This window comes from Sinocyclocheilus rhinocerous, unplaced genomic scaffold, assembly GCF_001515625.1.
Source record: "Sinocyclocheilus rhinocerous isolate Xijiao unplaced genomic scaffold, SAMN03320098_v1.1 scaffold251, whole genome shotgun sequence".
Classification (NCBI taxonomy): domain Eukaryota; kingdom Metazoa; phylum Chordata; class Actinopteri; order Cypriniformes; family Cyprinidae; genus Sinocyclocheilus; species Sinocyclocheilus rhinocerous.
In genome coordinates, this window is record NW_015624204.1 from 112697 (window position 1) to 139733 (window position 27037).

Consider the following 27037-nt stretch of genomic DNA (forward strand, 5'->3'; position numbering starts at 1 on the left):
TACTTACAGTCTGTGAGTCAGAACAGCCGGCATTGTAGTCTACTCTACCAGGATCAGGAAACAGTCCTCCATAAAATGCGCTGGACACATTGGAATATTTGGGTTGAAGTGTTCTGAAACAGTGTTTTAAATACAACTTAACCACTGATTTCTAGTCATGTCCTCTTGGAAGGCCAAACAAAGTAGTTTCGTTTTCACATCGAAACACAGCGTCACACACGGCGGGCTAGAGTGAGCGGAGACCTAGAGTGAACGGCGGTGGGAGGGCTTGCGGCAACCACATGTGACGACCCTGGACTGGACTCTGCTTCGTCCACGGTGAAAGCCGATCCGGCGATCCACAGCGCGAAGTTGATGTATTCCCTCAGCGAACAGCAGAAAGGAAAAATTTTAATCGCATCATATGACCCCTTTAAAGTAAGTCTCATATGCTCACCAAGGCATATTTTATTTAAAAAATAAATACAGTCAACAGTTATATTGTGAAATATTATTACAATTTAAAATATCTGTTGTCTAGTTTAATATATTTTAAAACGTCATTTATTCCTATGATGGTAAAGTTGAATTTTCAGCAGCCATCACTCCAGTCTTCAGTGTCACATGATCTTTCAGAAATCATCATAATATGCTGATTTGGTGTTGAAAATATTTCTTATTACTGTCAGTGTTGAAAAAAGCTGCTTAATATTTTTGTGAAAACCTTGATACATTTATTTCAGGATTCGTTGATGAATAGAAAGTTGAAAAGAACAGCATTTCTTTCCTTTTTTTTAAATAAAAATCACTACTTTCAATTTTGATCAATTTAATGCATCCTTGCTAAGTAAAAGTATTAATTTCTTCAATTAAAAAAAAAATTACTGGCCCCAAACAATAGTGTACACTGTCAACATAATATAAAGTAAATATTACAGTACAATACAATTTATTATTTTTGGATTTAGTGCAAAAGATAAAAGCCTTTTGAAAACAAAATTTGGAAGACACCTGATCTAAACTGAAATAGCCGTTGGGTTCCCATTATAACACTTAGCCATTGTTATCTCCACATTATTTATATAATGAATAATTTCTTTCATGACAATAAGTCAGCTCTTTTGTGACTCTCATTACAGCTTGACCTTTGGTGACTTCAGCGCTGCATTTCAACAAAGGACAGAGTATGAAAGCTTGCCGAGCATGTTAAAAGAGGAAGATCAGAGGAAATTTTCCCGGAGAGGCCTCAGTATACATAAGTAAAAAGCCATAATGATTATGTTAGCATTTCATATTCCATATTGATCTACACAGCATGCTTGGATCTGAAGATGAGGGGCTAAAGCCACAATCTCCACCCCGGGCTGTGTATATCGCAGACCCCTTTTGTACTGACTCTGCAGGCTTTAGGCTCGCTTCTGCTTGTCCTCAGAGACCCCACAAGGAGGAATCAGAAGGATTACAGTATACGCTGTTAATCGGACGAGACTCCATGAGGAGGTCCTCAGTAGAGACTGGTCTTTACATTTGTGGTCCTGTCTTGCAATGTGACGCATCATGTTCACTAAAGACATAATATCAAGTCTGCTTTTGAGTTTGAATGGGGACAGGCCTTGGCCTATCATTATTTCATTAGACCCGGGACAGGGCTGAACAACAGGGCTTGTGGTATTGGGGTGCGTTAGTCCTCAGCTCTCCAAAATCAGCTTGTCTGAAGAGTGCATTTCCATGTAGATCCAGGCTGCGGTTTCCCTCCGCACTTCACCGGCCTGCCCGACCTAAGCCCGTCGTCCTCTCGTCATCTTGAGGCTTCTCCAGGAATACACATTGAGCGGTCTGTCAGGCGTTTCAATACATATTTTAACAGAGTCTGAATCAAAGAGCAGGGTACTGTATGCATCTCTTCCTTGACAAACTAAATTGCGACTGAATTCTGACCTGTCGTGATTTATGAGACTGAAGGGGACGTTAATCAGCTTGCATAAGATTAATTACAAGCGATTACAGATTGAACGAGTGGTAAAGCACCACTTGTCTTAAATACTATAAAAAACACACGTGTGTCATTTGATTACTACAAGAAGCAGATGCACGAATTGAAGTGGGAGGAATTGGTAAGTGGAAGGAGGGGGCTGAGCTTTCAAAGAAATCATGCAGGGGACTGCCTGTCGAGATGGAATTGAATGTTTTCGCCGTTTAGCAACTGTTTAGCATTTAATTTCACATGTGACGCTTAATGAGCCTAGCCCTTGCTCTGATCTCTCTGTGTTAGCCGAATTGAGAATTAATTGCGCTTGTTCTCTCACTCCTCCGTCCTCTCTGGTCGCCGTGATGCTGTTTTAGTCTGCTTTACGAGGAAGCTCACAGACAGCAAAAACGCTTTTCAACTTTCTTGTTTAAACCTACACGCTGACCTCTTGTGGAATTGCATTCGTTGTGAAAGTTGTGTCAGTCTTGAGCTCTGAGTATTAGCATGCGTGCTGGTTTTCCACCTGTGGAGTGGTTTATGAGTTCATCTCGATATGCATCCAGCACGTCAGGCAAATTATTGATTTAAAGCAACTATATGAAGCATGGGCGTATTCACTTAACTGTATTTAATAGAGAGACAGCTAGATGCAGAGAATGTCATTAGCTTTGCTTTGTGAAACAGCTGGAAGCGCGTTCAAATATGGTCCTTTACTAAAGTCATCATGTAAACAGCTCATCTTTAATCATGATGTGAATGGATTTAGTGCTTTGTGCAATATGACATCTGCTGCCAATATAAATGGGCATTAACACCCTTTAAATCTCGTCCAGCTGCTGTACCACCTCTGTAGGATGTGTTTCCCAGTTAGTGGCAGTTTTTCTTTATTGTTATGGTCATATATTTTATTTTTCGTGACATCGGTCTTGAGCTCTGAGGTCATTCTTCACACTTAATTAGTCTCCATGTTGGCATTCCACTGCATACATCAATTATCCACCAGTTTTGTCTTGAATGCCTTGTCCAGTTATTCAGTCTGTCTCTGTGTCTTGTGTCTCTCTATTTTTCTCTATCCTTTTCTTTTTGAAAAATGCTGAGTTCCATCTCCATTATAAAAATCCAAAGGGTTCACACTCATCAACAGTTCATTACTCTCTCAGAAATCATGGGAAAAATGTACTATTTCAAAACAGATTGGCAACCTATATTATTGAGAGAGAGAAAAACACGTAGTATAGAATATTTATTTTAAAATGTTGTGATTATTTACTCATCATCATGTAATTCCTCATAACTTTCTTTCTATCGTGTAACTATTCTGGCCATAAATTTCAAATTATAATGAAAGTAAATGAGCACTTGGGGTTTGAAAATGACACACACACAACCATAAAAGTATCATAAATGTGGTCAATACTGCTCATGCACTATATTCCAGTTCTTCTAAAGCAATACAATAGTTTTGTATAAGAAACCGATAGAATTTCATTATTCAATATTAATCTTGAGAATTCATGAGAGAAGTAGCAACATCAATTCATGAACTAATCTTTGTTTTGAGTCACATCTATACAATTAATCAATTGATTCATTTCAAATCAAGTCACCTTTATTTATTTAGCGCTTTATTCAATACAGATTGTGTCAAAGCAGCTTTACAGTGTTTAACAGGAAAAACGTGTGCTGATAATGCAAGCGGACAATAGAAAACAGTTTATCAGTTAAAAGTCAAAGTGCATGTGAATTTACCTAGATGACCTTCTACATTGTGTGTGTAATTTACTGCATTTAGGATGAACTTTAAGGAAATTAAGGAATTCGGAAATGAGATAATGAGTCCGTATGAGAGAGAGGCTGTGTGCAGCAGTGCAAGGACAGGCAGGCTTTTGGCTCTTATACTCAGCTTCAGTTTCAGGTGCAGATAAAAAAAAATATTGCATGACATTGCTTTTACCCATTTAAGAGACGCACACACAATGCTTCTTATTGGTGAAATCCATTGTCATATGGCCATTACCGCTATTAAACAAATTATGCTCTGAACCTTGGCCACATGGATCAAGGTAAACTGCACAGTACCATTAAGCAGCTTGTCCCAATGACAATACTGTTAAACACTGGTTTATGGGCCACTGTTGCAGAAAATCTCACTTCAGACAGGATGAGTTTATGTTTCTGTAAGTAGGCGGCCACAATTTACATTTGCAATGGCCCGGCCAGGCATGTTCAGGCTAGAAAAGCATTTTTTACCAAAATAAGATTATCATAGTCACTTCTGATGAGAGGTTTGGATTAATAGCTTTGATTAATAGAATAGCTTTGACCAAGGAGGGTTTATTCAATATCATTTTACCTCATTCTTGCTAAAACACTACATGCATGTGAGCCATATGCTACATGGATCAGTGTGCAATGACAATGGCAGATTAATCTCAGACTTACTGTAAACTGGGGTTTTTATCTTCGCTCAATTCCAGTCTAACAGTTTCTGAGAAATAAAAAGTATTGTTGTCTTACATAGAACTGTTGACTTTATGTAACAGTTTGCTTTTTGATCCTGGTTTAACATGCTCGTGTGCCTACAGTATAGTGTGCTTCAGACTAAAGGATTGGCTGGTAAAATAAGCAGGGCAGATATAATTATATGCAATAAATATTTTAAAAATGAACTGATGAATATGGTTGGTGGCTGTAGACAGCTGTCCAACATGAATGATTAATTTAGTGTCCAGGTAATGTCTTCATATCCAGCATAGCAAGTCACATTCAAACATTCAGATGGCTCAACATCTGTTCTGAAGGAGATTATTAACACACTGCAGACTTTAATTAAATATGCATGGGGTATCTAAAATATGCCATGCAAATAATCCCTGTAAATTTTGATATGCCATAAAGTACACTTCTTATTATTTTCATGCAGCTTTAATACACAAACTTGCATGTGCAAATTTTATGTATAATTTTAACCATTTTTTTTATTATGTTTGTGTAAATTATACAATTTGTGAGGCGTTCAAGGACCGTTAGTTGTCAGACAAAGGTATTAAGAATATTCAGCTCCTTTGATTACATCTTTGGCTCACAAAACTGCCTCTATTGAAGTAAGAAATTAAGATATTAAAAACAAGCCTTTTACTAAAAGAGACTGAACTTCAACTAACAGGTGGCTCAATTATAATTAATTGAGTGTTATAAATAATTAAATGTTTGAATGCCAGTGTTTTTCTTCGTTTACCCGTGGGTGTTTGTTTGTTTAACTATGATGTTTGTCAGCACGGGAAAGCGGTGTGTGCAGATGATTCTAGAATGTCTGATTGACTCCTCCCGGCGTCAGAGCTGAAGCTCGGTGAAGGTGAAGGGCGACTTGTTGAATGAGGATACTGTGGAGACCCTTTCCGTACACTCCACTATTGATTCACAGGGAACAGTTACGCTCCAACGAAACTAATTTTTAAGAACAAGTCCATCTGGCAAATTTACGTTTCGTGTTTATTCTGTAATTCTGTAACAGATTTGTAAATGTTGTTAAGCCATGCCACACTGATAAACTGCCTTAAGCTTTACCGTGGATTATTAAGAGTTCTCCAGCGACGAAAATCCAAAAGTAATCGCAGATTCATTTTGTATCTTGTTATCTGTAACTTTAATTAATGGTTTTGACTGTCGAGCTAATGCGTGCCGGAAAGTGTTTGTGTTTCCTCTGATCTAATGCGAGGTGCTCTGAATGTGACTGTCCCTTTGACCTTATCATTTCAAGGTCATTTCAAAGTTCAGCTGTGCACTAACCTTAAATATATTGTGTGTAGCTATATGTAAGTTAGTCAGCTCAATTGTATAACAACCAATCAAATACAAATATATTACCCAGATATTTTTTTCTCTCTTAAGACCCCTTTGAAGCAGTAAAAATAAATAAATTAATTAATTAATTGATGATAATAATAATTATTATTATTATTATTTGTATTATTATTATGCAATAAAAGGTTAGTATTTTGTTTCAAGTTGTAGCATTGCAGAACTGTAGTCACTATGATATTATCCTCAATTTAGACCTTCCAGTTTCTTGTAAGTTTACAAAACGTGCTCCTTAAAGCGCTTTGGTTGATTTTTGTGGTCAGTTCGTGTGTAAATAGAGGTTCATATTTGCAGTGAACACGATATTCAACCAATTAACTAATCCTGATGAACAAAGACGTCTCGTTACTTGTCTACGGGGCGCGAGATTAGTGCTTTTGTTTGCAGTTATTATTATGCCAACACCTGTAGCCTAGAAAAGATAATGTTTAAATCTTGCCTTGGAGCAATGCAGTTTTTAAAATCGTTCCAAAAGCATATTATTATAGCAACGAGTTTTTTTTTTTTTATCTAATACTCAATTAATCACCAATGATAAATCTGCAGACATCACCGCCTTTTAACTGTACGCATTAATCTTTAATGTAAGACAGTAGTGGTGTGCCCACTGGAGAGAAGGCCATTAAGCGCTAAGCCCCAGGATAAACAGACAATTAGGCCAAGTGAATTAACTTGTTTGTGGCATTAATTACACGCTTTGTGCAAACAAAAAACCTTGTGAATGAATGTTATTTGACTCAGGCCTGACAAGCCGATCTTGTTTCCTACTGACAATTTATCTCGCGATTTAATTTGATAAAGAGGCGAAATAACTAATAATAATTACGCGGAATACGCATTCTGTTGTAGGCTAATAAAAACATGTATTGAAATGTTTGAAATATATTTAAATGTATTTAAAGGCATCATGAAATTTTCAGATTGAACAAAAAGCTTAGATGCTTATGTAAAATAAATACCATTAATTAATTCAAAAATAAAAACATGATTTAATTTTACAAATAAGTGCCAATGTTTTTGAGGATCGCTTCCTATTAATTCAAATGTTATTTTGTATTTTAGATGTAAAAAGATTTAGCCCATTTATTGTTAACGCCTTTTCAATCGCATTTTCCTGGGGAAAAAAAGTACATTTGCACTAAAAACTGTCAAATAAATGTTCATCTTTTTCATTTAAAAAATCTCAGTCCTTCTACTTTAAATGTTTGGTAAATAACGGTGGATTATTTATCTGTTGACTAGCTGGCAAACTTTCACACCCACGCAAGGAAGCATACTCGCAGTAATAGCAATATTCCACCTATTAAACCTCCTACCGTCGGATGAACTGGCTCACCATTCGCCTGCTTGAAAACATCCCGCAGTGACTGGCCAGTTCTGATTGGAGCGACGATAAAACTCTGCGCGCGAAGCAAATGTGGAGAAGGGCAGCGCGCACTGGCTAATGACGGGCAAGCTTGACAGTGATTGGCAGGGCTGCCATGACAACCACAGAACGACACCAGGAAGACCAATAGAAAAGCGAAACAAAATGTTTCACCGTTGCACTCGAAGTCGATTAAGAGTAGATATTACGCGTTCGGTGGCACTGCAGCGATAGCAGCGCAAACACGACGTCAGGTTTGCCGTCTTTTCCCGTCTGTTTGTCTGTGTCCGGCGACTCCATGGTTTTCAGGTCTCCTTTAGAGCTTTATCCCTCACATCTTTTCCTTCCCAATTTCGCGGATCGCCCTCTGCTTCTAGCGGGCACCGTTCCCAGAGCGAGATCCCCGGAGGACTTACCGATGTTTCAACTGCCCACCCTAAACTTCTCGGCGGAACAGGTGGCCAGCGTGTGCGAGACGCTGGAGGAAACCGGGGACATCGAGAGACTCGGACGTTTCCTTTGGTCCTTGCCCGTGGCACCCGGAGCCTGCGATGCCATTAACAAGCACGAGTCCATCCAGCGAGCCCGAGCGGTGGTCGCGTATCACACTGGAAGCTTCCGTGAATTGTACCACATCCTGGAAAACCACAAGTTCACCAAAGACTCTCATGGAAAGCTGCAAGCGATGTGGCTCGAAGCGCACTACCAAGAGGCAGAGAAGCTGCGCGGTCGTCCCCTCGGACCCGTTGATAAATACCGGGTCCGCAAGAAGTTCCCTATGCCACGGACCATCTGGGATGGCGAACAGAAGACGCACTGTTTCAAGGAACGGACTCGCGGCTTGTTGAGGGAGTGGTACCTACAGGATCCTTACCCCAATCCGAGCAAGAAAAGGGAACTGGCACACGCCACTGGACTGACTCCCACTCAAGTGGGCAATTGGTTTAAAAATCGAAGGCAAAGAGACAGAGCGGCAGCTGCCAAAAACAGGTCAGTTTAATGGGTTGAATTGAATTCGGAGAAATTGAAATCAAACGAATACTTGCGAAGATATAAAGGCAATTTGTAAACATCAATAGACAGCTATATATATATATATAATATGCATGTTTTGAAAAATGTCTATTTGGCAGTGTATTGTCATATAGTTTTCTTTAATTGCAAAATAAATTTACCAAAGACAAACACATATAATTTTCATGTAGTGTAAACTGATATAATCTAATCAAATATATATAATGTCATTAAATATGGCTAGAGCTTATTATTTATAATTAAAAAGACATTTCTATTTTTAATTAATAGAAATAAATGTTTATAAAAAAATATAAGCTTGCATATAGATATAAATATAAATATAAACATCCTTAGCCTATATAAAAATCGACTTGTGTAACTAAATAGCTTTTTAGTCTTATTGGTGTGATCTCACATTTCACAGAGTAAAAATCAGGTTTGTTATTATTAGAGACACTGTAACCCGTCGAATTCGAACAATACCGTGTGTGGAGTGTGTATAGTTGAGTATTACATCGCGTAAATAATCTTATGTTCTAAATACTTGTGTTTTTAGGCTTCAGCACCACGGGTTGGGTCAAAGCGGCCTGCGCTCCATGTCAGAGTCCGGGTGCACACCGCACAGCTCGGCCGAGTCCCCGTGCGCGGCAGCCAGCCCCACCACCAGCGTCTCCAGTATGAATGAACGAGGGGACGGCGGGACCATTCTCTCAGTTACTGACAGTGACTCTGATTTTGATGTATGATGCACGGTCAGACAAATATGGAACATTTTTGCCCAGAGAAAAAGGAACTTGTGAGAAATTGTGGGCAACATGGGGGCCGGCCATTTTGCCACCTTGTGTCCGACAAAAGGAGAAAAGCATGCTGTTTTCCCAGCGCTTCAACGGATTGACGCCCTTTCCTTTCATTTTCAAGGCCTACACGACCATATTGCATGTTCATTTGTGAATATTTAGCATTTTTAAAAGGCATTTATGAAGTGGATTCTGAGAAAGTAGAACTTGATGCTCAATGAAATGAGTGAACCGGAGAGACAATTTTGTTATTTTGTGTTTATCAGACAATCGTTGAAGTCAAAAGCACCTTTATTCCCCCCTCGTCTTTTACTCGACAACAGATGTTCATACTAATTTTATCTCGAGATTTATATTGAATTGTCCATATCTGATTCTGAAGTTTACCTTAGGTCTAGGCTTGTCTAGATATGCTTGTATGGAGGAAATAAAACGAATACTTACGTAGATATAAAGGCAATTTATAAACGTCAATAGACAGCAAATGCTGTCACACAGTTTGCACGATGTGCTAGGTCTTGGTTGAAAGAAATCGAACAATATTATTTTATTTATTTGAAAAAACAAAGGCATTTTGCATTTGCTTTTGCAGCATAGAAATTTCAGACAATTTCTTGGATTGAATTGTTAAAGCTTTAGAAAACGTGTTATTTTATTTGGTGTTTTTGAATGTAAAATAATGACTAGGAGTTCTTAGGAATAGGAAAATAATCATGACAGCACAACATCAAAAATCAATTTGCAATTTTGTAATGATAATTGATTTTTTTTTCTCCCAGAAACAATTCAAATGTTCACCTACTTTGTGAATTGTGTTTATCAGACAATCGTTGAAGTCAAAAGCACCTTTATTCCCCCCTCGTCTTTTACTCGACAACAGATGTTCATACTAATTTTATCTCGAGATTTATATTGAATTGTCCATATCTGATTCTGAAGTTTACCTTAGGTCTAGGCTTGTCTAGATATGCTTGTATGATATCGCAATTACGCCACTCTCTTTCCTGCAAATTTCTTTATGTTGTGTCCATAAAGCGTGAGTAACTGTCTGTTAAGTGCTTGGAGATTTTAAGTGTATTCATTCTGCTCGTTTTTATACTGTAAATGGGTTAATGGCGCTGAAAACACAGTGTTATGGGTCACTTTTATGCAAATAAATATAATTTAATATAATGACTATCAGAGTATTATTTGTTTATTTAATGAGTTGGCATTGTGGCATTTTGTAAAAATAAAAATAAAAATGAACAAAAACTATATTCGCTATTCTGTAAGCATTAGTTTCTTGTACGTTTTTATTTTAATTTTAGGAGTGTCTTAATCATTTATGTTATAGTGTTAAACAGCACTCAGAAAAGAGAGTCGAAGAATAGGCGTTGTTACTGCTTTCGTTCTTTTATTTCTATAATTTTAAAAGTTCGTTCCATTTACCTATTATTATTATTATTATTATTATTATTATTATTATTATTGAAGTAGTGGGATTGTTCATTGTCGCAAACGAGTTTAAAATGATACGAATTATATTTAATCTAAATCTGAATAAAGGAAGAGTAGCTTTCCTGTTGTCAATGCACATGTAGGCCTATATGCATTTCTTTTCCGTATTGATAATTGATGGAAATGTTTTATGCTTTAGGCAGAGAACAATAGAATATATTCGAAAACAGTAGGAAACTATACATCTTATTTTATTTATTTATTTATTGTTTATTATTATTATTATTATTATTATTGTAATTTACACTCGCTTAATTTTTGGCGCATGTAGCCTACAATGTAGGCAAGAAAAAAATACTGACAAATGAAATGTATTAATACATTACAAAGCTTAGACCATTTTTTAAAATTAACTTATGGACTTTTTTAAAAAGAAAATTTTAAAAAGAAAAGAAAAAATAAAGGAAAAAGAAGACTGATCATCAAAGTCCGACGTGTTAGACGACAAAAGAGAAAAACAATTATGATCATGAATCGTAAAGCCTTTTAGGTGACCATGTAGGCTACACACCTTTGATTATTGGTCTTTTTACAGTATAAATAAGCGCAGATGAACCACATTAATGTTAAACACAAAACCGAAGGTGCATGTGGACAAATCAACTAAAGTTGACACGAAATAAAATAAAGTTTTATTTTATTTAATTTTTTTATTTAATTTTATTTTTAGTAGGCTACTCGTTAGTGGCTTATGTTAACCAGGTAATCAAAACATAGGCCTACTCGCCTATACTTGCAGGAAATAAGCTAGTGCTACGACATTACTTAGGCTACATATTATTCCAAAGAGCTCAAATGTAATCACCTCAGTTTTCAAACTTTCATTTATCTGTCTAATAATGTCATCATTCAGTTTCAGTCTTCTCTCTTACTACTACCATAAGGCTAAATAACACGAGGACGGTTTGTTTGTAGTGTCCTAATAGCATTCCATATAAGAGAAAGAGTGTGTCGTTTACTGTGAGAGGATTTCTGTTCCCTCTTCTCTCCTTTGATTTGATCGCTTAACTGAGCACAACTTTTTATTCGTGTTCATTCACGCGGCAGTTCCCCTTGACCTGGATTCATTGTGCTGCATTGAACTGCGCTATAAAATAATATAAACGCGACGCGCCTCTTTAGCACACCAGAAGTGCAATTTAGTGCAATTTCAATGCTACGTTTAAGTTTAAACTTAACATGTTAATAGTAAATGTAGTAAAAATGACTAAATGTGATTGTTGCAGAGTTAGGCTATACCTGTAGCCTAAGTCTACTTAACATTTTCTGCTTAATTCGATGAATAGCCAATATTAAATAAATCAAATAACAAATCAACCAACGTGGAAAAATGTTGCCAATTGGATTACAAATAATACATCTGTGTAAATATACGCGTTTCAATAGCGTTTTTAAACAACCTTTCAGCAGCCACTCAACAAGCTCTGCAACAAAAGTTTCTGTCGCCTGAGGATGCAACCATAGCAACAGTACGCCGATCGAGCGACTTCCGTTTCGATCAATATCGGACGGTAAGTCTACAAAACATAAGTAGTCCTTGTCATTATCGCTTATTATAGATTTACATACCACAACACATGTAATCACAAAAACTGAAGTGTTGTTTTAAAGATCTTAAAGGCCTATCAGTTGGCTAACTGTGCTGGGGCCCCATCAGATTTTTTGCGCGTGACTGAGGAACCTCAAGAAATTGAGGTTGAAAACAAAATAGGACTATAAAAACACATTTTATAATTCGCGCACTCACGTGAAAGTGAACGCCTGTAACGAGCCGTTTGACCTTAAATTTGCAACTGCATATGGGATCACGGCCTCTGCGCACATTAGGCTGCTGGTTGGCGAAAGTGCATTTTGATTCTTATAAAATATTTCTAAGTATCAATACTTTTGTGACAGCATTGCATTTACCTTTAAAAAAACCGCTTTAGGTTTATGTCATTCTACTCTTAATCGGTAGATAACAGTTCACCCCAAACATGCTTATACAGCTGCACACATGCGACAGTTATGACGCTTACACGGCTGACAAAGCTGTCACATTAAACAATTTGATTTAAGTGTGAGTTTGACCGTAATTGTTTGACTGAAATGTAAAGCTTTACGAAGTTCATATATCGACAAACGTGTCATGAACTTTTCTTACAGTAGGAAGCCTTTACGTCTTATTCATGTGCTTATGTCGCCACCATGCGGTGACTATTAGATAAAACAATCTGAGCTGTGAAATTTTTAAACCTACTTGTATGATAATGATTGTTATATATAAGGTTTATAATATATATATATAATGTGTAACAGTCTTTATAAATCAAAAACAGAAACTGAATAGTTTATCTCGTGCAATAATATTTACATTGTTATGTTGTAACAAATATCATCTTTGTTTAAAAGAAGCTGAATAATTACAATGAACTCCAGGTTGTAACTCTGGCACCACTTAAAACATAAAAGACTGCAATTAAACATGCATTTTCCATTTTATTGGGTTGAAATGAATGACGTTTTGAAGTCAAACAGCCTTGAAACAAAAAAGAAATGTATTGTAATGGAAGATGTGGGCCTTGTAAGAAAATTATGTCATGTTTTATTCTCATTTGGTTTTAAAATGTTTGATTAAAGAAATTGTTTTATTTAAAGTTATTAAAATGAAAATATAAATATTTTATCCTCGCTGATTTGTCTGCTTTTCATCTCTGCCTCCATAACGTTAGGCCTAGGCCTACTTTGATGATAATAATAGTCTTTTCCAGGAGAAAGATGAGAAATTCTTGCTTTCACAAGAAAACATTTGTGAAAGATATGTGTCAATAAACACATTTGAATCTGAATTCTCTTCTTCCTTTTCAGATTCAAATCTCCTCCAATAGGCCTGTAGCATGTCAGCCACATGTTGCATGTTAATAATGCCATAATTACACAGTGCATAGATCTGCAGTAATCCACATCTCATGGCATCCAATAAATGCACATTCTTTCACCACTTTCATAATTGTGATTGAACATTAATATTTCTGAAACCATGCCTTACCAAAATCATACTCATTTATTTTACTCATTTATTTTATTAAAATCATGAAGTGTGCGAACTTTTTTCATGTATTTCACCTTTTGGAAATATTTTTGGTCTACGCACCTCGTTTGGATGATTTTGAAGGCGCGGTGAGTTTCTGGCTGTTTTTTATTAAAGTAAAAAATAGTTACTTATTATTTTCACGCTGAAGAGACAGACTTTTGGACACAACTGGCGAAGATTTTACGTGATGATTTGAGGGAATCGTATTCATTCGTATAATAACACAGGAGAATATTTAAATGATCTCAGTAGTGATTTGCAGCTTTATAGGGGAAACCCAGTAGGTTCAGACCACTGCTTATAATTACATACCGTCACCAACAGGGGGCAGTATATGTTCATAAATTCGTTTTTTTTTTTTTTTAAAGGAACAAAATACAAGGTAAAAACGAAAGTTGCAAAATGTTATCTATAAAAAGTGAAATTCTGTTTTATGTTTCTATTAGTTTCATAGCTGTTTCCGTTTTTAAGTCAAATCAAAGTTGTGCTAAAATTACAACTTGCAATGGTAAGTTTTTCTACCGCGCTGAATGTTAGGCCTATTACCGATTAAACATTTATGAAGACCTAACAAAATTATAAAGAATTGATGAAAAGTGCTATGTTTTTGGCATACTGCACTTTACCAGATAATAGATTTATAAATTGAACATGGACATTCATACCTTATAATATGAAGAAGAAAGAAAATAAAAGGTATTATGTATCCAAACATGACAAAGCGCCATGCGTTATGAAAGAAAATCCAAATAATTAAAGGGCCTGGTAATTACAGTTTTACATGCTGCCATAATGTTTCTAATATAGGCTGCTCATAATAACATTTAATTTATTGCAGTAATGATTCAGCAGAAGAGATTCTCTCCGATCCGCTTTCGATGAAGCTATTAAAATTGACAGATACAGTGACCTGTAAATTAGACCATATGAACATATATATTGTTCAAGGAGACCACACATTTTGACTTGATTAAATATATATTTTATTATTTCCATTTATAGCTAGACATATCAAAAACTATCCCTTGATTACATTGTATTGTTACAGTATTTTTATGGAAACGGTTTTCATGTAGGCCCGTCATCTGGTAGTTTTTGGAATTTTTTTGTCTAATGTCCTACAAGCTTGACTAGGCTAATAAAATGTTTGGTAGCCAACAACGAAGCTAATAACTGGGGGGAAAGTCAAAGATGATGTGTTTTATTTCTTATGATCCAAGTTCCACCAGGCTGGCCGTCATTGGGTTGAGAAGGCCGTCGTGCATGGAGAAGTGGTGGTGGTGGCTCTGAGTGTCTCCGCTGACGGGGATGATGGAGGCGCTGGGGCCGGGCGGAGGCGCGAAGCTGTGCAGGGGTGGCAGACCTGAGCTGGAGGACATAAGGATGGCTGGGCTCATGGAGGTGTGATCCGGGGTCGCTGCGGGAGATTTGTCGTCCTCTGAACTTTCACATAGAGATTTGTTTTCGTTCACGTGTGAGGTCAGTGGGTTGTGGCCGTTTGGATTTGCACCATCGTTTTCCCTGTTGGAGCAGATCATTCACATTCATTAGCGGGCCAGCAAAAACAACAACCACCGCTTAAGTGATGGACATACAAACACCTGGACTGCGCATGACTAAATGTGGCAAATAAAATATGATACTTTTATTTTTCTTCATTAGGAGTACATTATAGGCCTTTTAAAAGTTTCAAGCAAAAGCTATATTTATATAAATCATTTTTATGTTTATGAACTTTACATTTAGAACAATCATATACATTAATCATATCTTAGGTAAAACCCTTCTTCAGCTCCGATCATTTTAAGTGAGTTGAGACTATAAGATTTTAATTTTTTTTCAAATTACACATTTACACAAATACCCAAGATTTTTATTGATTAAATAATAACATTAGACATGTATCAATATTTTAAAACTATGGATAATATTAATACTTTTGTGTTTAGTTTTACTTGTGTTTATTTATTTATCTGGATTATTTTTAGTTATTTTTGTGTGGTCAAAGAATGACTTTAGCGTCACTCATTAATTAAAAAGGCAGATGACAAAACCTCCTGCATCAATTGCCATGACACTGATGTCATCAAATGAAACACATTTATAAAATGTGTTATTTGCAGTTATATATTTTCTTAAAGCCCAATTGTTTTGAAATCTTTGACATTCAGATTGTTCTATAATAATTAAGACTATAATGATTTATTTGATGTCTTTATTCATGTCTTTATTCTACCCACAAGTACACCAATGAATGCAATTATCTTTATTTATTTATTTTTCCTTAATTAATTTTTTATTTTATTATTATTATTATTATCATTCTTTTAGATGGCTTCGGTCATTTTGGTGAGCATTCCTCCACAGAAAGATAGCTTGTTTAAAGTCTTGAGAGTAATGGTGTTCTTTCTACCTTTCCTTTGCTTCTGCTGCACGGTCCCTCTGCCTCCTGTTCTTGAACCAGTTGCTGACCTGCGTCGTGGTGAGGCCCGTGGCCTCGGCCAGTTCTCTTTTCTCTCTCGGGGAAGGGTACGGGTTGTGAGTGTACCACTCTTTAAGCACACACCGGCTCTTCTCCTTAAAACAGTAGCTGGTTTCCTCTCCATCCCAGATGGTGCGAGGCAGCGGGAACTTTCTGCGCACGCGGTATTTTCCCACAGCGCCCAGAGGACGACCGCGCAATTTCTCCGCTTCGATATAGTGAGCTTTCAGCCAGAGCTGTTGCAGTTTGGGGTGGTTGTGCGGAGAAAACTGGTGGCTCTCTAATACTTTGTAGAGCTCCCTGAAGTTGCCCCGGTGGAAAGCTACCACGGCTTTCGCTTTCAATACGCTCTCGTTTTTGTGGAGGTGCTCACAAGCAGGTAAGGACCACAAAAAGCGTCCGAGACGTTCGATACTCCCACCTTGCTGAAGGACCTCGCAGACGCAGGAAACCTGCTCTTGGGTGAATCCAAAAGTTGGTGGCATAGACATAGTTGTGGGCAATGGGATACCTGGTGTCCTGTTGGTTTTTACGTTGGTTTTTAAGGCGATATCCACTTTGGAAACTCAAGCAACGAAGCTCCCCCAACTGAAGAATTTCAGTTCTTGATGTACATTTTCCATGAAAAAAAAAAAGGTTTAAAATCAGTTCAACGCAAAAAACAGAAACAAAGCTAACAGTTTGAGCCGGTGTCTTGCATTGCTCAATCCCTTAGTTGTAATATCATGCATGACGCGCTAATCATTTCATTCTTACGCGCTCTCGCCGTGCGCAATAGATTCTTTCCTCGACTGTCCTTTGCTATCAGCCCGCCCTCTGGTTATCATATCTCTTACAGAGTGCCTAGTGTGTAAGGACGGCTAGCGCATCCTCATGGGGAGTCATACGGGCAAGTGTGGAGAGAAGCTGTGTAGCAGAAACTGACCCTGCCTCTTGGAGATAGTGGCACTTGGATGTCATGCACCTCGGGGGAAGGAGTGCGCGCAACACACTCCAAAAACAGACACTGCTGCATTATAATCTCAGAATAAAGGGGGAAATCAATAGCTACACAGTGAAATGTTTTTGTTATTATTAACAAAAACCTTCACTTGTTTGCATGGAAATGCATAGGCGACACGTGAAAACTGCTTTTACGTCATTTTCTAAACTAATACAAAGTCATCAACAATTTGTGCAAATATAAATCTAAAGTATATGTGAGAAACATAAAGTAAATGTGAAATATATGTATATTGCTTCAAATGAATCGTTTTATTAGTGATGGATGGCGGGTAGAGGTTTGCTGGATTGATGTTTGTGACGAGAAGTCTGTGGTGTCGTGTATCTGACGAGTTATTTTGGAATGTAACGTGACTCCAGCGTACTTTTTCATATGGACATTGTAATTCTAGCATTTGGTTCCAGAGGGACACAGATATTTAGTAAATTCGTTTTATGGTGAGCTAATATATGCAGTATATGCCAGCTCTCACTGAGTCATGAAAATATTTTGATGTTATTTTGCATATGAAAAACATAGAAGACCTTTTTAGACTGAATATGCTGCTCACTGGTGTTAATGTATTTTATTGCATTATAAAATATAGTAGTTATAAAACTATTACTGCAATATTAAATGGAATTAACATTCTTAAATATATATATATATATATATATATATATAGGTTCTTTATTGGTTCTTTTCAATTATTTAAGTTCAACAAAGAATTTTCCTCTCAATAAAAACAATTTTAAGCTGTATAGACTTCTTGACTTGTTTAAAAGGTTTTTGATGTTACATTATATATTCTTCAGATCAGTGTTAGAATAAAGAGTTCCTTGTAGAACTTCTGGTTCTTTAGCTGTAAAAAAACAAACAAATTGTAACCTTTATTTAAAGAGTAACCTTACATCAGTTATCATATATCTCACATATGCATTGTGTAATTGTCATATTCAACCATATTAGCTCAAATATTCTCAAGTTAACCTACTGATATATTCAAAACAGAAATATTATTAAGCATAATATTCGGAAACAGTGGTCACGAATTTCCCCCAAGAACCTTTAAATTTGCATGCCATCTTTCACGTTTGCATTGTGGGATATTGTGTTACGTATTTTACTTGTCTTTTTGTAAAAAAAAGTCCACACCCATCTCAATAGCCTACCGACACACATGCTCATTCTCACACACGTGCACACAGACGTAAAGGGTTGAGTTTTCAGTAAAAGGACCTGATTGATTATACATGGCTGGGATCATTTTCCCGTGAAGGGGAGGAGATGTCTGAGCTGAGCAACCATTAGCCAATCTGAGATCTCCTGAGGGCAGCCACAGCAGCAGAGATGGACGATGGTGGACGTTCAGTGAGTGGCTTCAGCTCTCAGCAGGACAAAAGGAGTCAGTTTGAGCCCATTTTGAAAGCCATTCTTTATTCAGGGGAGCTGCTCCACGCTAGCTTTGCTGTGTCATTCTAAACCATGTGTCAGAGACAGTGAGCCGAGCTTGGCTGCTGTCTGGGGCTCCAGCCTCTGACCTTGATGATGGAGAAGTGAGGAGAAGATGGAGAGAATGTTTGCCTGTTCTTAAAGGACTAGCTTATAATGAATTAATTATTGTGCAGTGATTGCTGGTTTCTCCTAAATGATAGTTCACCCAAAAATGAAACCTCTGCCATGGGTCTAACCATCACGTCGTTCCAAACCTGTATGACTTATTTCTTCTGCAGAACACAAAATAAGATATACTGAAGAATGTTTAGAATGAAAAAGTAGTTTTTGTCCATACAATGAAAGTAAATGGGGTCTGAAACAACATTGGACACCACTGACCTACACTGTATGGACACAATTAGGTTTTTCTTAATCTTCCTTTGTGTTCTGTAGAAGAAAGAAAGTCATATAGGCTTGGAACAATTCTGTCCTCATTTACTCACCCTCATGAAGATATTTTGAAGGATATTGGTAACCAAACTGTTTTTGGTTACCATTGACTTCCATTGTAAAAACAAGTAACAACTGAGACATTTCTCAAAACATCTTCTTTTATGTTCCACAGAAGTAAGAAAGTCATACATGTTTGGAACAATATGAAGGAGAGTAAATAATGACATTTTTGATTGATTGATTGATTGATTGATTGATTGATGGACTATAACTTTAAACGTTAACCCCTTCAGACCTGATTTTTTTCTGCTGAGCAAAAAAAAAATGTCCCCGTTGATTTTTACTCCCTTCCAGCATAGAAATAAAAGGGGAAAAAAACATTTTTGATAACTCATGTTTTTATTGGTATTTTTTCATGTCCATTACAATGGACGCCACGACTAAATGAACGTAAAATGCCATGAAATCTTAGATTAAAAAAAGGCCATGTTTTTAACATAGGAGGTTGGCGGATTGAATGGGTTGGATGATTGTGGGCAATGTAACCACAAGAAATCAGTTTTGCATTCAGTTATCATGGAACTTCCAAACGCATTGCTAACTTTTAACATTGTAAGCTAATAAGAAGGAAGTATCGATGATTGTGGTGAATGGCCTATGGAACCACTTAATCTCATGCTTCCTGGTTATTGTCATCTGCTCATGATCATAGGGATAGTTCAGCCAAAATTTAAAACTGTCATCGTTTACTCATCCTAATGAAGATATTTTGAAGGATATTGGTAACCAAACTGTTTCAACTGAGACATTTCTCAAAACGTCTTATTTTATGTTCCACAGAAGTAAGAAAGTCATACATGTTTGGAACAATATGAAGGAGAGTAAATAATGAAATTTTTGATTGATTGATTGATTGATTGATATAACTTTAAACTTTTTGACTATAACTTTAAACGTTAATCATATTACTTACAGGGATAGTTCAGCCAAAATGTAAAATTATGTCATCGTTTACTCATACTAATGAAGATATTTTGAAGGATGTTGGTAACCAAAACAGTTTGGTTGACTTCCAGTGTATAGACAAAAACAACTGAGAAATTTCTCGAAACATCTTCTTTTATGTTCAAAGTAATATGGAATCATAAAACCCAAAAATGAAAATTCTGTCATCATTTATCCTTTTGTGATTCCAAACCTGTATGACTTTTTTTCTTCTGCAGAATACAAAAGAAGATACTTTAAATGTTGATAACCAAACCATTTTGGTTACCATTGTCTTCCATAGTATGAACAAAAACTGAGACATTTCTTGGAAGTTCTTCTTTTATGTTCCACAGTAGTTTGTACAGGTTTGGAATGACATGAGGGTAAATAAATGATGACACCTTTTTAATTTTGGGATGAACTATCCGTTTATTTTAACTTTTCCATATGTTATCTGTTACAGTGATACATTCTTTATCTGATATATTCACCTTTTTCACCATCTTGCATTGTTTGTGTTAAATTTTCACACTTTTCTTCTTTGAATAAACTCCTGTGAGAGTTACAGCATGCTAAAAGCATTTTACACCCTGTGATCTGGCATCCTAGTAAATGCACATCACCACCTGCACCGACAGAGGAAGAACGGGCAATCCAAGCAGTTCTCTGCACACACCTGCACCTGTCTAATGTTTCATGGGCCATGAGTGAGAAAGAGGTCTGCTAATCTGCCCACGTGGCTGGGCAGCATTGGTTTTTCCTGGAGGCTTGTTGCTGACCATGCAGTGGCCTAAGCCTTTTTCTTTATTCAAATCAAGGCAGTTGTGTAGGGGGCCATGAGCAGAGACACCCAACACCCAGCAATCACACTGTCCTCCACTCACAGCGCACACTCTAAATGATTAATGAAGCTGGCTCACCTTCCCTCTCAGGAGGGACGTGAAACCCGATAGCGCCGAGAGAGGCTGCGCTTAGCCATGTGTGTGTGTTTGCATGAGCAAGAGCACTAGCAGAAGACATGTAGGACCATAAGTTTCATAAGTGTCGTCTGGTCGTTGACGCAGAGAGAATTCACAGTAGTGTACCGGTGGCAATTCTGTAGATGATGACTGGCTAGAAGTAATATTTGACTGCGTTTCACATGATGCTGATGTTCATACCGATGTTCCACCATGTGTATCATTTCAAGCTTTAACACAGTTAATCAGAGTATTGCGCCATTATCTAAGATGCTAAATCATGTCAGTGCTTGTTCTCTTTCTCTGTCTCTCACTCTCCTTCTCTTGTCCTCTTGTGTGTTGGCCCCCTGGGTGATCAAGTTTCAGCCCTCTGTCCTCCTGGCAGGCAGAGGGATTAAATGTTCATGCATAGGGAAGTGACACCACCAGTGTCTGGGCAGGAACATGCTTCTCAGACTGTAATCAAAGCACTATCTTTCATTCTCTCTCACACGTCTCGCTGTCTATCTCATTTACTCACTCTTACAGGGTTTTTTTTCCATTATTTTCATATTCTCGTTTTGGATAACTTTCTAAGCTTTTAAGCTAAGATTTTTAGCAATTTTATGCAATAAATATCATAAAAATTTGTTTCGGTGAATGATATAATCTCTGGTGTAAGTATATTTGATAATCCGAGCCAATTACAGCAATGTTGTTATGGTGTGTAATGTGTTGAAACACCTGTGACATATAAATCTTACTTTGTCACAGATCTTATTAACAGCTGATCCTTTGCATTCCCAAGTGTTTTATTGGGAATGCTGGCTTATAGCAGATGAGTGGCCCGGTCAGGAAGTGACTGCCCTAATCTTTCATATACATTTGAGGAATGCATCCATTATGTGTGGTGCAGAGCACTGTACATTTTCCAGAGTCCTGTACAAGTGTTGCTGTAAAATGTTCTGTAAATGGGTTGATGACGTGACACTGCATTTTATCCTTTAATGTATTTAAAAATACATTAAAAATGCAGTTGAATACAGTATTGAATAGATTTCTTCTATGAGGAGCATGTTTTTAATTCTGATTTAAAATTCATTTTTATTTTGTGGGGGTCAAAGAGTAAAAAAATAAAATAAAATGTTAGGGTGACAAAACTGTCCTGATATTATAATGAAGGAAACGCCTCATAAAAGAATGAAAGAAGTAGTTTGCATAGTCTTTGATTAATATTTTGAGATATTTTAAAGTCACATGAGCTGGAAATTGCAATCAACTTTCTTCCATATTGTGACGTATATCCTAGTAAAGCAGAGTGAGTAAAAAATGTAGGATTGGACTTGATTTTGCCTATTGGGAATTGATTGGATAGTTGAATTACTATCATGTGCTAATTGTTATAATTGTTTCATGTAGGTGACAGGTTGCTGGAAGGGAGGAATTGAAACTTGTCTTGGACAACATTATTGCCAAGCCCTCGCACCAGTGTACATGTCATCAGAGAAGAGATGTCATCACGAGAGGAAGGAGATGTTAATGTTTTTGAGATTACTAGGGCACATGAATTAAAATGAAAAAAAAAAAGATAAATCATTTATAATAAATACTGCAATATTCTGTAATGAAAATAAGAATTCCAGTTTTGATTTCAAGGTGCCTTTAACAAAATAATATTTTAACAAAAACTTCACTTCACTTATTAATATATGAATATATGTGACCCTGGACCACAAAACCAGTCATAAGGGTCCATTTTTGGAAACTGAGATTTATACATCATCTGAAAGCTGAATAAATGCTTTCCACTGATGTATGGTTTGTTAGGATAGGACAATATTTGGCCGAGATACAACTATTTGAAAATCTGGAATCTGAGGGTGCAAAAAAAAAAAATTAAAAATATTGAGAAAATCGCCTTTAAAGTTGTCAAAATGAAGTTCTTAGCAATATGATCTTTACTTAATATCCTAATGATTTTTGGCATAAAAGAATTTTGACCCATACAATGTATTGTTGGATATTGCTACAAATATACCCCAGCGACTTAAGACTGGTTTTGTGGTCCAGGGTCACATATTAATATAACTTTTAGATGACAAATGAAATGGGTACAGCCAACAAAGTCATGTTAAACAACTGATTAAGATGTTTACTGTGTAGAAGATGTAACAAAACAAATTATTTTAAAGAACATAATTTAAAAATAACATATTTAATAAAAATATTTATGATACTTTTATAGTCGTTCTTGAAGGTGGTATAAAAGATTTTCAAAACCATATGAAAAAAAACATGAACATAAAGAGTATACTGTACTTTTCATATGTGTTTTAAACTACATTTTTAAAAAGATTTTCCTTTTCTTTATCTGGGATACAAATGCTAATGATTTGTTTATTTGCATGAATAATACATTTTCTATACCATAAATGGTATTTTACAGTTGTACAAGAATACATACAGTATAACAGTGCAGTGCAGCTATCATCATTCCACTATAATTCCATCAAATTATTCAAGCAATTGATCTTTTGCATACAGTGATTACGGGAAACATATTTCGTAACCACAAATACAAGTTTGTTTTATGAACGGTTTAATATTTCAAAAGAGCAGTCAAAGCGCAAAATCAACAAATTGTTACCATACAATCTATCTTTCAATAAAGCTGTCAGGAAAACATACACATACATGGAATGGAACGAGTGATTGATGTCACTCTCCGTTTTGTTCTTGATCTCCATTGGACCATTAAGGACCAGTCCAAGCTCACAGATAACCGTTCAAAGTGGCCACAGCCTCCCTGTGTGATACTTGTTGTTTGTGACTGTACTCTCAAAGAGCTTCTGCTTGTTCTGGTGTTATGAAGAGTGTTCTGTAAATATTTTGTAACCGTCTACCGTGCCAGTGAAACCATACACTCGCTACAATGTGGAAAACATTCTGACTACATACTCGTCTTCTGCTTGCCAGAGACTGAAAGCAGATCTTGGGACTCAGGGACAGGAATCAGTCCAGTTGACTGGGTCATCTGACCTGTTCTAAGGCAGCTGTCCTGCTCGCAAGCCCCATTCCCCGTGCTAAACGGGGGTCAACACATTTAACCATGAAGTTATGGGAGCAATTTGAGGAATAAGCAGAGCGAGGCTTTTGGGGAAGCCTATGCATGATGCTTTTCGTGCCAACTGACCTTTCCACCGCGACACTCTAACTGCTAATTCAAATACCGGCAGCATTTGCAAAGCCACACAAATTGTCTTCATCAAACTTGGTCATGAAGGTCTATAAATCAACAGCGGGGGCCTGTTTTTGGAGTCTGTCAGTGTACTGAGGGTATAGAGCTTTGTGTGTAAGATTAGGTCTGCATGCGATGCATGTCAGTGTGCGTGTATGTTTGAAGTTTCTAAGTCTAAACAAGGTTGTTAGGCCTGTGCTGATAGGTCTAAATGTGTGCTAATGACGGAGTGTTAATGGAGGGTTGGGTTGATATTGACACTCTAAACCTGTGCTATTCCCAGTGGACCAACGGCAGGATTTGACACTGTGTTTGGGGCGGTGCGTGTGTGTATGTAAGTCTGTATACGTTTTCTGGTTTGTAAGTGTGTGTGTGCTCATCGTCAGTGGCACTGAGTTTCCTCAAGGCTACTTTTACACAGCAGCAGAATATGATTGTCACTCCTTTATTTAGTAAATGGGCATAAAAACCCTACTTTTATTTATTTCAAAATAGAAATGGGTCACTATAGGTCACTGGATGGATGGATGGTTGTAAATTACTGCAAAGGCTTAAAGGAATAGTTCACCCAATAATGAAAAGTTTGTCAAGTTGTTCCAAACCACAAGTTTCTTTCTTCTGTTGAGCACAAAATAATATATTTTATAGAATGTTGATATCCAAACAGCTGACAGTAGCCATTGACTTCCATAGTATGGGGGGGAAAAAATAGAAAGAAACTCATACAGGTTTGGAACAATTTGAGGGTGAGTAAATGATGACAGAATCTTCATTTTTGGGTGAACTATGCTCCCAGTTTTATGGTCTGCGTGTGACTCAAATGCTATTGTCAGTTAATTAAAATTTGATAGAATGACTCACGCCTCTATAGAGAGCAACAGTTCTGGAAGTAAAAATCCCATTCATTTTTTTCCATAGAGGTATTGTTTTTTAACTATTACTTGAAAAACCTTCAAAGACAGATACTCTGAGCTATGAGGTTGTTATTCAGTAGTGGATGCTTTTGATAAAACTGTCAGTCTACAATATTTCAAATTATTTACACAATCGTATTTAATAGTGGAATTCCTGATTTAAAAAAAAAATACATTACAACTACATTACCCATGAATCTGCAAAGAACGCTCCTGAAGCCCTGCAAATAACTTAATAGTTAGAGTCACCCTACATAAAATGTATTGTTAAATATATACAATATAGATACTACATATTATATACTACAGTTTTATATTTCAAATTTTTAATTTGATTACGTCTTTTGCAATGCTTCACTGTAGTTCTTTCCCTCATTAAAGCTGCTAAAAACAGAGTCTCAATCTTTTTGTCAAAATGCTTTTTGCATCAAATCAAAGTTTGTAATGTTGTGGAATCACCTTGTAGCTGGTTGTTTTGCTTCATGGTTTATAACTTGTTAACAAAGTTTTTTTTTTAAATCCCTATGGGAAATAATTGGAGAAATACTTCTTCTTAATAAATCTAACTACTCTACTAGTGTGATAACGATGTCAAGGGGATTGACACCGGCTACTCATTCATACAGTAGCATCTCTAATATTGTATGTAAGTCATTGTGTCCCACCCAGCTTTCCGTTTTCATAACTGTGACATCTGTCCATCTGTCCATTAACTATTTTAAAGCAAAAGTGAGACTTCCATTAGTTCCTATGTGTTTTTATAAATTTTAGCACAATCATAAAAATAAATTATAATGAATTGTAAATGCACTCTATCGATCCTCTAACCCCTCATTTTCCTTTTTTTTTTTTTTTTTGCCTAACAGGGGATTTTTAATGCAAATACATTTGCATAGACTGGTTCATAGTTGTGTTAGTTTGTGTGTTTAACACAAACAAAGGGTCTTCTTCTCTACTCAGTGGCCAAATTACATGCAAGCATTGGTGAGACAAGTTTATCTTGACTACAATTGACATTTCACTTGTCTCTTGCCTTACTAAATGTATACATACATACATACATACATACATACATATATATATATATATTCAATATCACTCATAATACCACAACTGAAACGTTCATTTAAATCACAGGATTTTGTATAGTGGTACACACGCCCATAGCACTATACACTCATACATCCATGAGCACATAAAGAAGGTATTTTTGGCCCAGTTGGTTGGACTGAAATGAGTCCTCAGTAATTCACTGGAAGAGTTTGGGGTGTATAGGTTTACAGTGTATGCTGCAGGCACATCCTCTCACTAATGTTACAATGCAATGTTATACCACCATTGTTCAGATCCAGAAAATGACACTTCCCTTAAGGGCATGCACATCAACTTACTGGCTCCACACGGCCCCACACCCCTCTTAAACCAACTTAATTTGGCTAAAACATAATCCACCAACGAGCAAAAGTTGCCAAGGTACAATACATCTCTAGTGTGTGCGTCTATTGTGTGTGGTATCAAACAGTAAGCAAAACCATTCATTAACTGACTTGCAGTTAATATGTATAACTTGGAGTATTTTTAATTAATCATTTTAATTTAAATGTTTACATTGCTATGTTTCTATTATGTTTATATTTGCAATATTATTTTATAATATTATTTCTGCAAAGTACTTGTAATTTTAATATTTTTTATCATTTAATGTTTTATCGTCATAATTTCCTAATATTTTTTTCTGTGTAAATTAATTTATGTCACATATGTGCAGCAGTCTGTCTGTGCAAATAAAGACAGTATTTTTAATTTTTACTTTTTTTATTTCTATTTTTTTTAAAGAGCTTTATTGTCAATTATGTTTACACACACATGGAATTTTTCATGGTGACAGGAATTCGAAGTGCAGAAAAAGTACAAACATACTTAAAATGGATATATAATAATAAAATGGAATATAACACAATAATAAAAATAGACAATAAAGGTTAAATATAAGACAATACAATACAGTAATATAATATTATGTATTTAATATATATATATATAT

At 36.4% G+C, this 27037-nt stretch overlaps 2 protein-coding genes across 2 annotated transcripts; one reads left to right on the plus strand and one right to left on the minus strand.

The window, feature by feature from the left end:
* Positions 1–7166: 7166 nt before the first annotated feature.
* Positions 7167–9351, plus strand: LOC107739239 (homeobox protein SIX3-like). The gene is made up of 2 exons (XM_016551277.1): positions 7167–8165; positions 8749–9351. The coding sequence occupies exons 1-2, from the start codon at positions 7474–7476 to the stop codon at positions 8936–8938; spliced, it is 882 nt and encodes a 293-aa protein (XP_016406763.1). The 5' UTR covers positions 7167–7473; the 3' UTR covers positions 8939–9351.
* A 5253-nt stretch (positions 9352–14604) lies between these two features.
* Positions 14605–16535, minus strand: LOC107739330 (homeobox protein SIX2-like). The gene is made up of 2 exons (XM_016551424.1): positions 15976–16535; positions 14605–15083 (listed from the first exon to the last, which is right to left on the minus strand). Exons 1-2 carry the CDS (start codon positions 16533–16535, stop codon positions 14771–14773), a joined length of 873 nt encoding a protein of 290 aa, XP_016406910.1. The 3' UTR covers positions 14605–14770.
* Between the last annotated feature and the right edge of the window lie 10502 nt (positions 16536–27037).

Excerpts from the sequence above, each read along its gene's own strand:
- LOC107739239 (XM_016551277.1), top strand. The coding sequence starts at position 7,474 with ATGGTTTTCAGGTCTCCTTTAGAGCTTTATCCCTCACATCTTTTCCTT. Across the intron at positions 8,166-8,748 it reads GCGGCAGCTGCCAAAAACAG|GCTTCAGCACCACGGGTTGG; the intron begins GTCAGTTTAATG and ends TTGTGTTTTTAG.
- LOC107739330 (XM_016551424.1), bottom strand. The coding sequence starts at position 16,535 with ATGTCTATGCCACCAACTTTTGGATTCACCCAAGAGCAGGTTTCCTGC. Across the intron at positions 15,084-15,975 it reads GCAGCAGAAGCAAAGGAAAG|GGAAAACGATGGTGCAAATC; the intron begins GTAGAAAGAACA and ends CTGCTCCAACAG.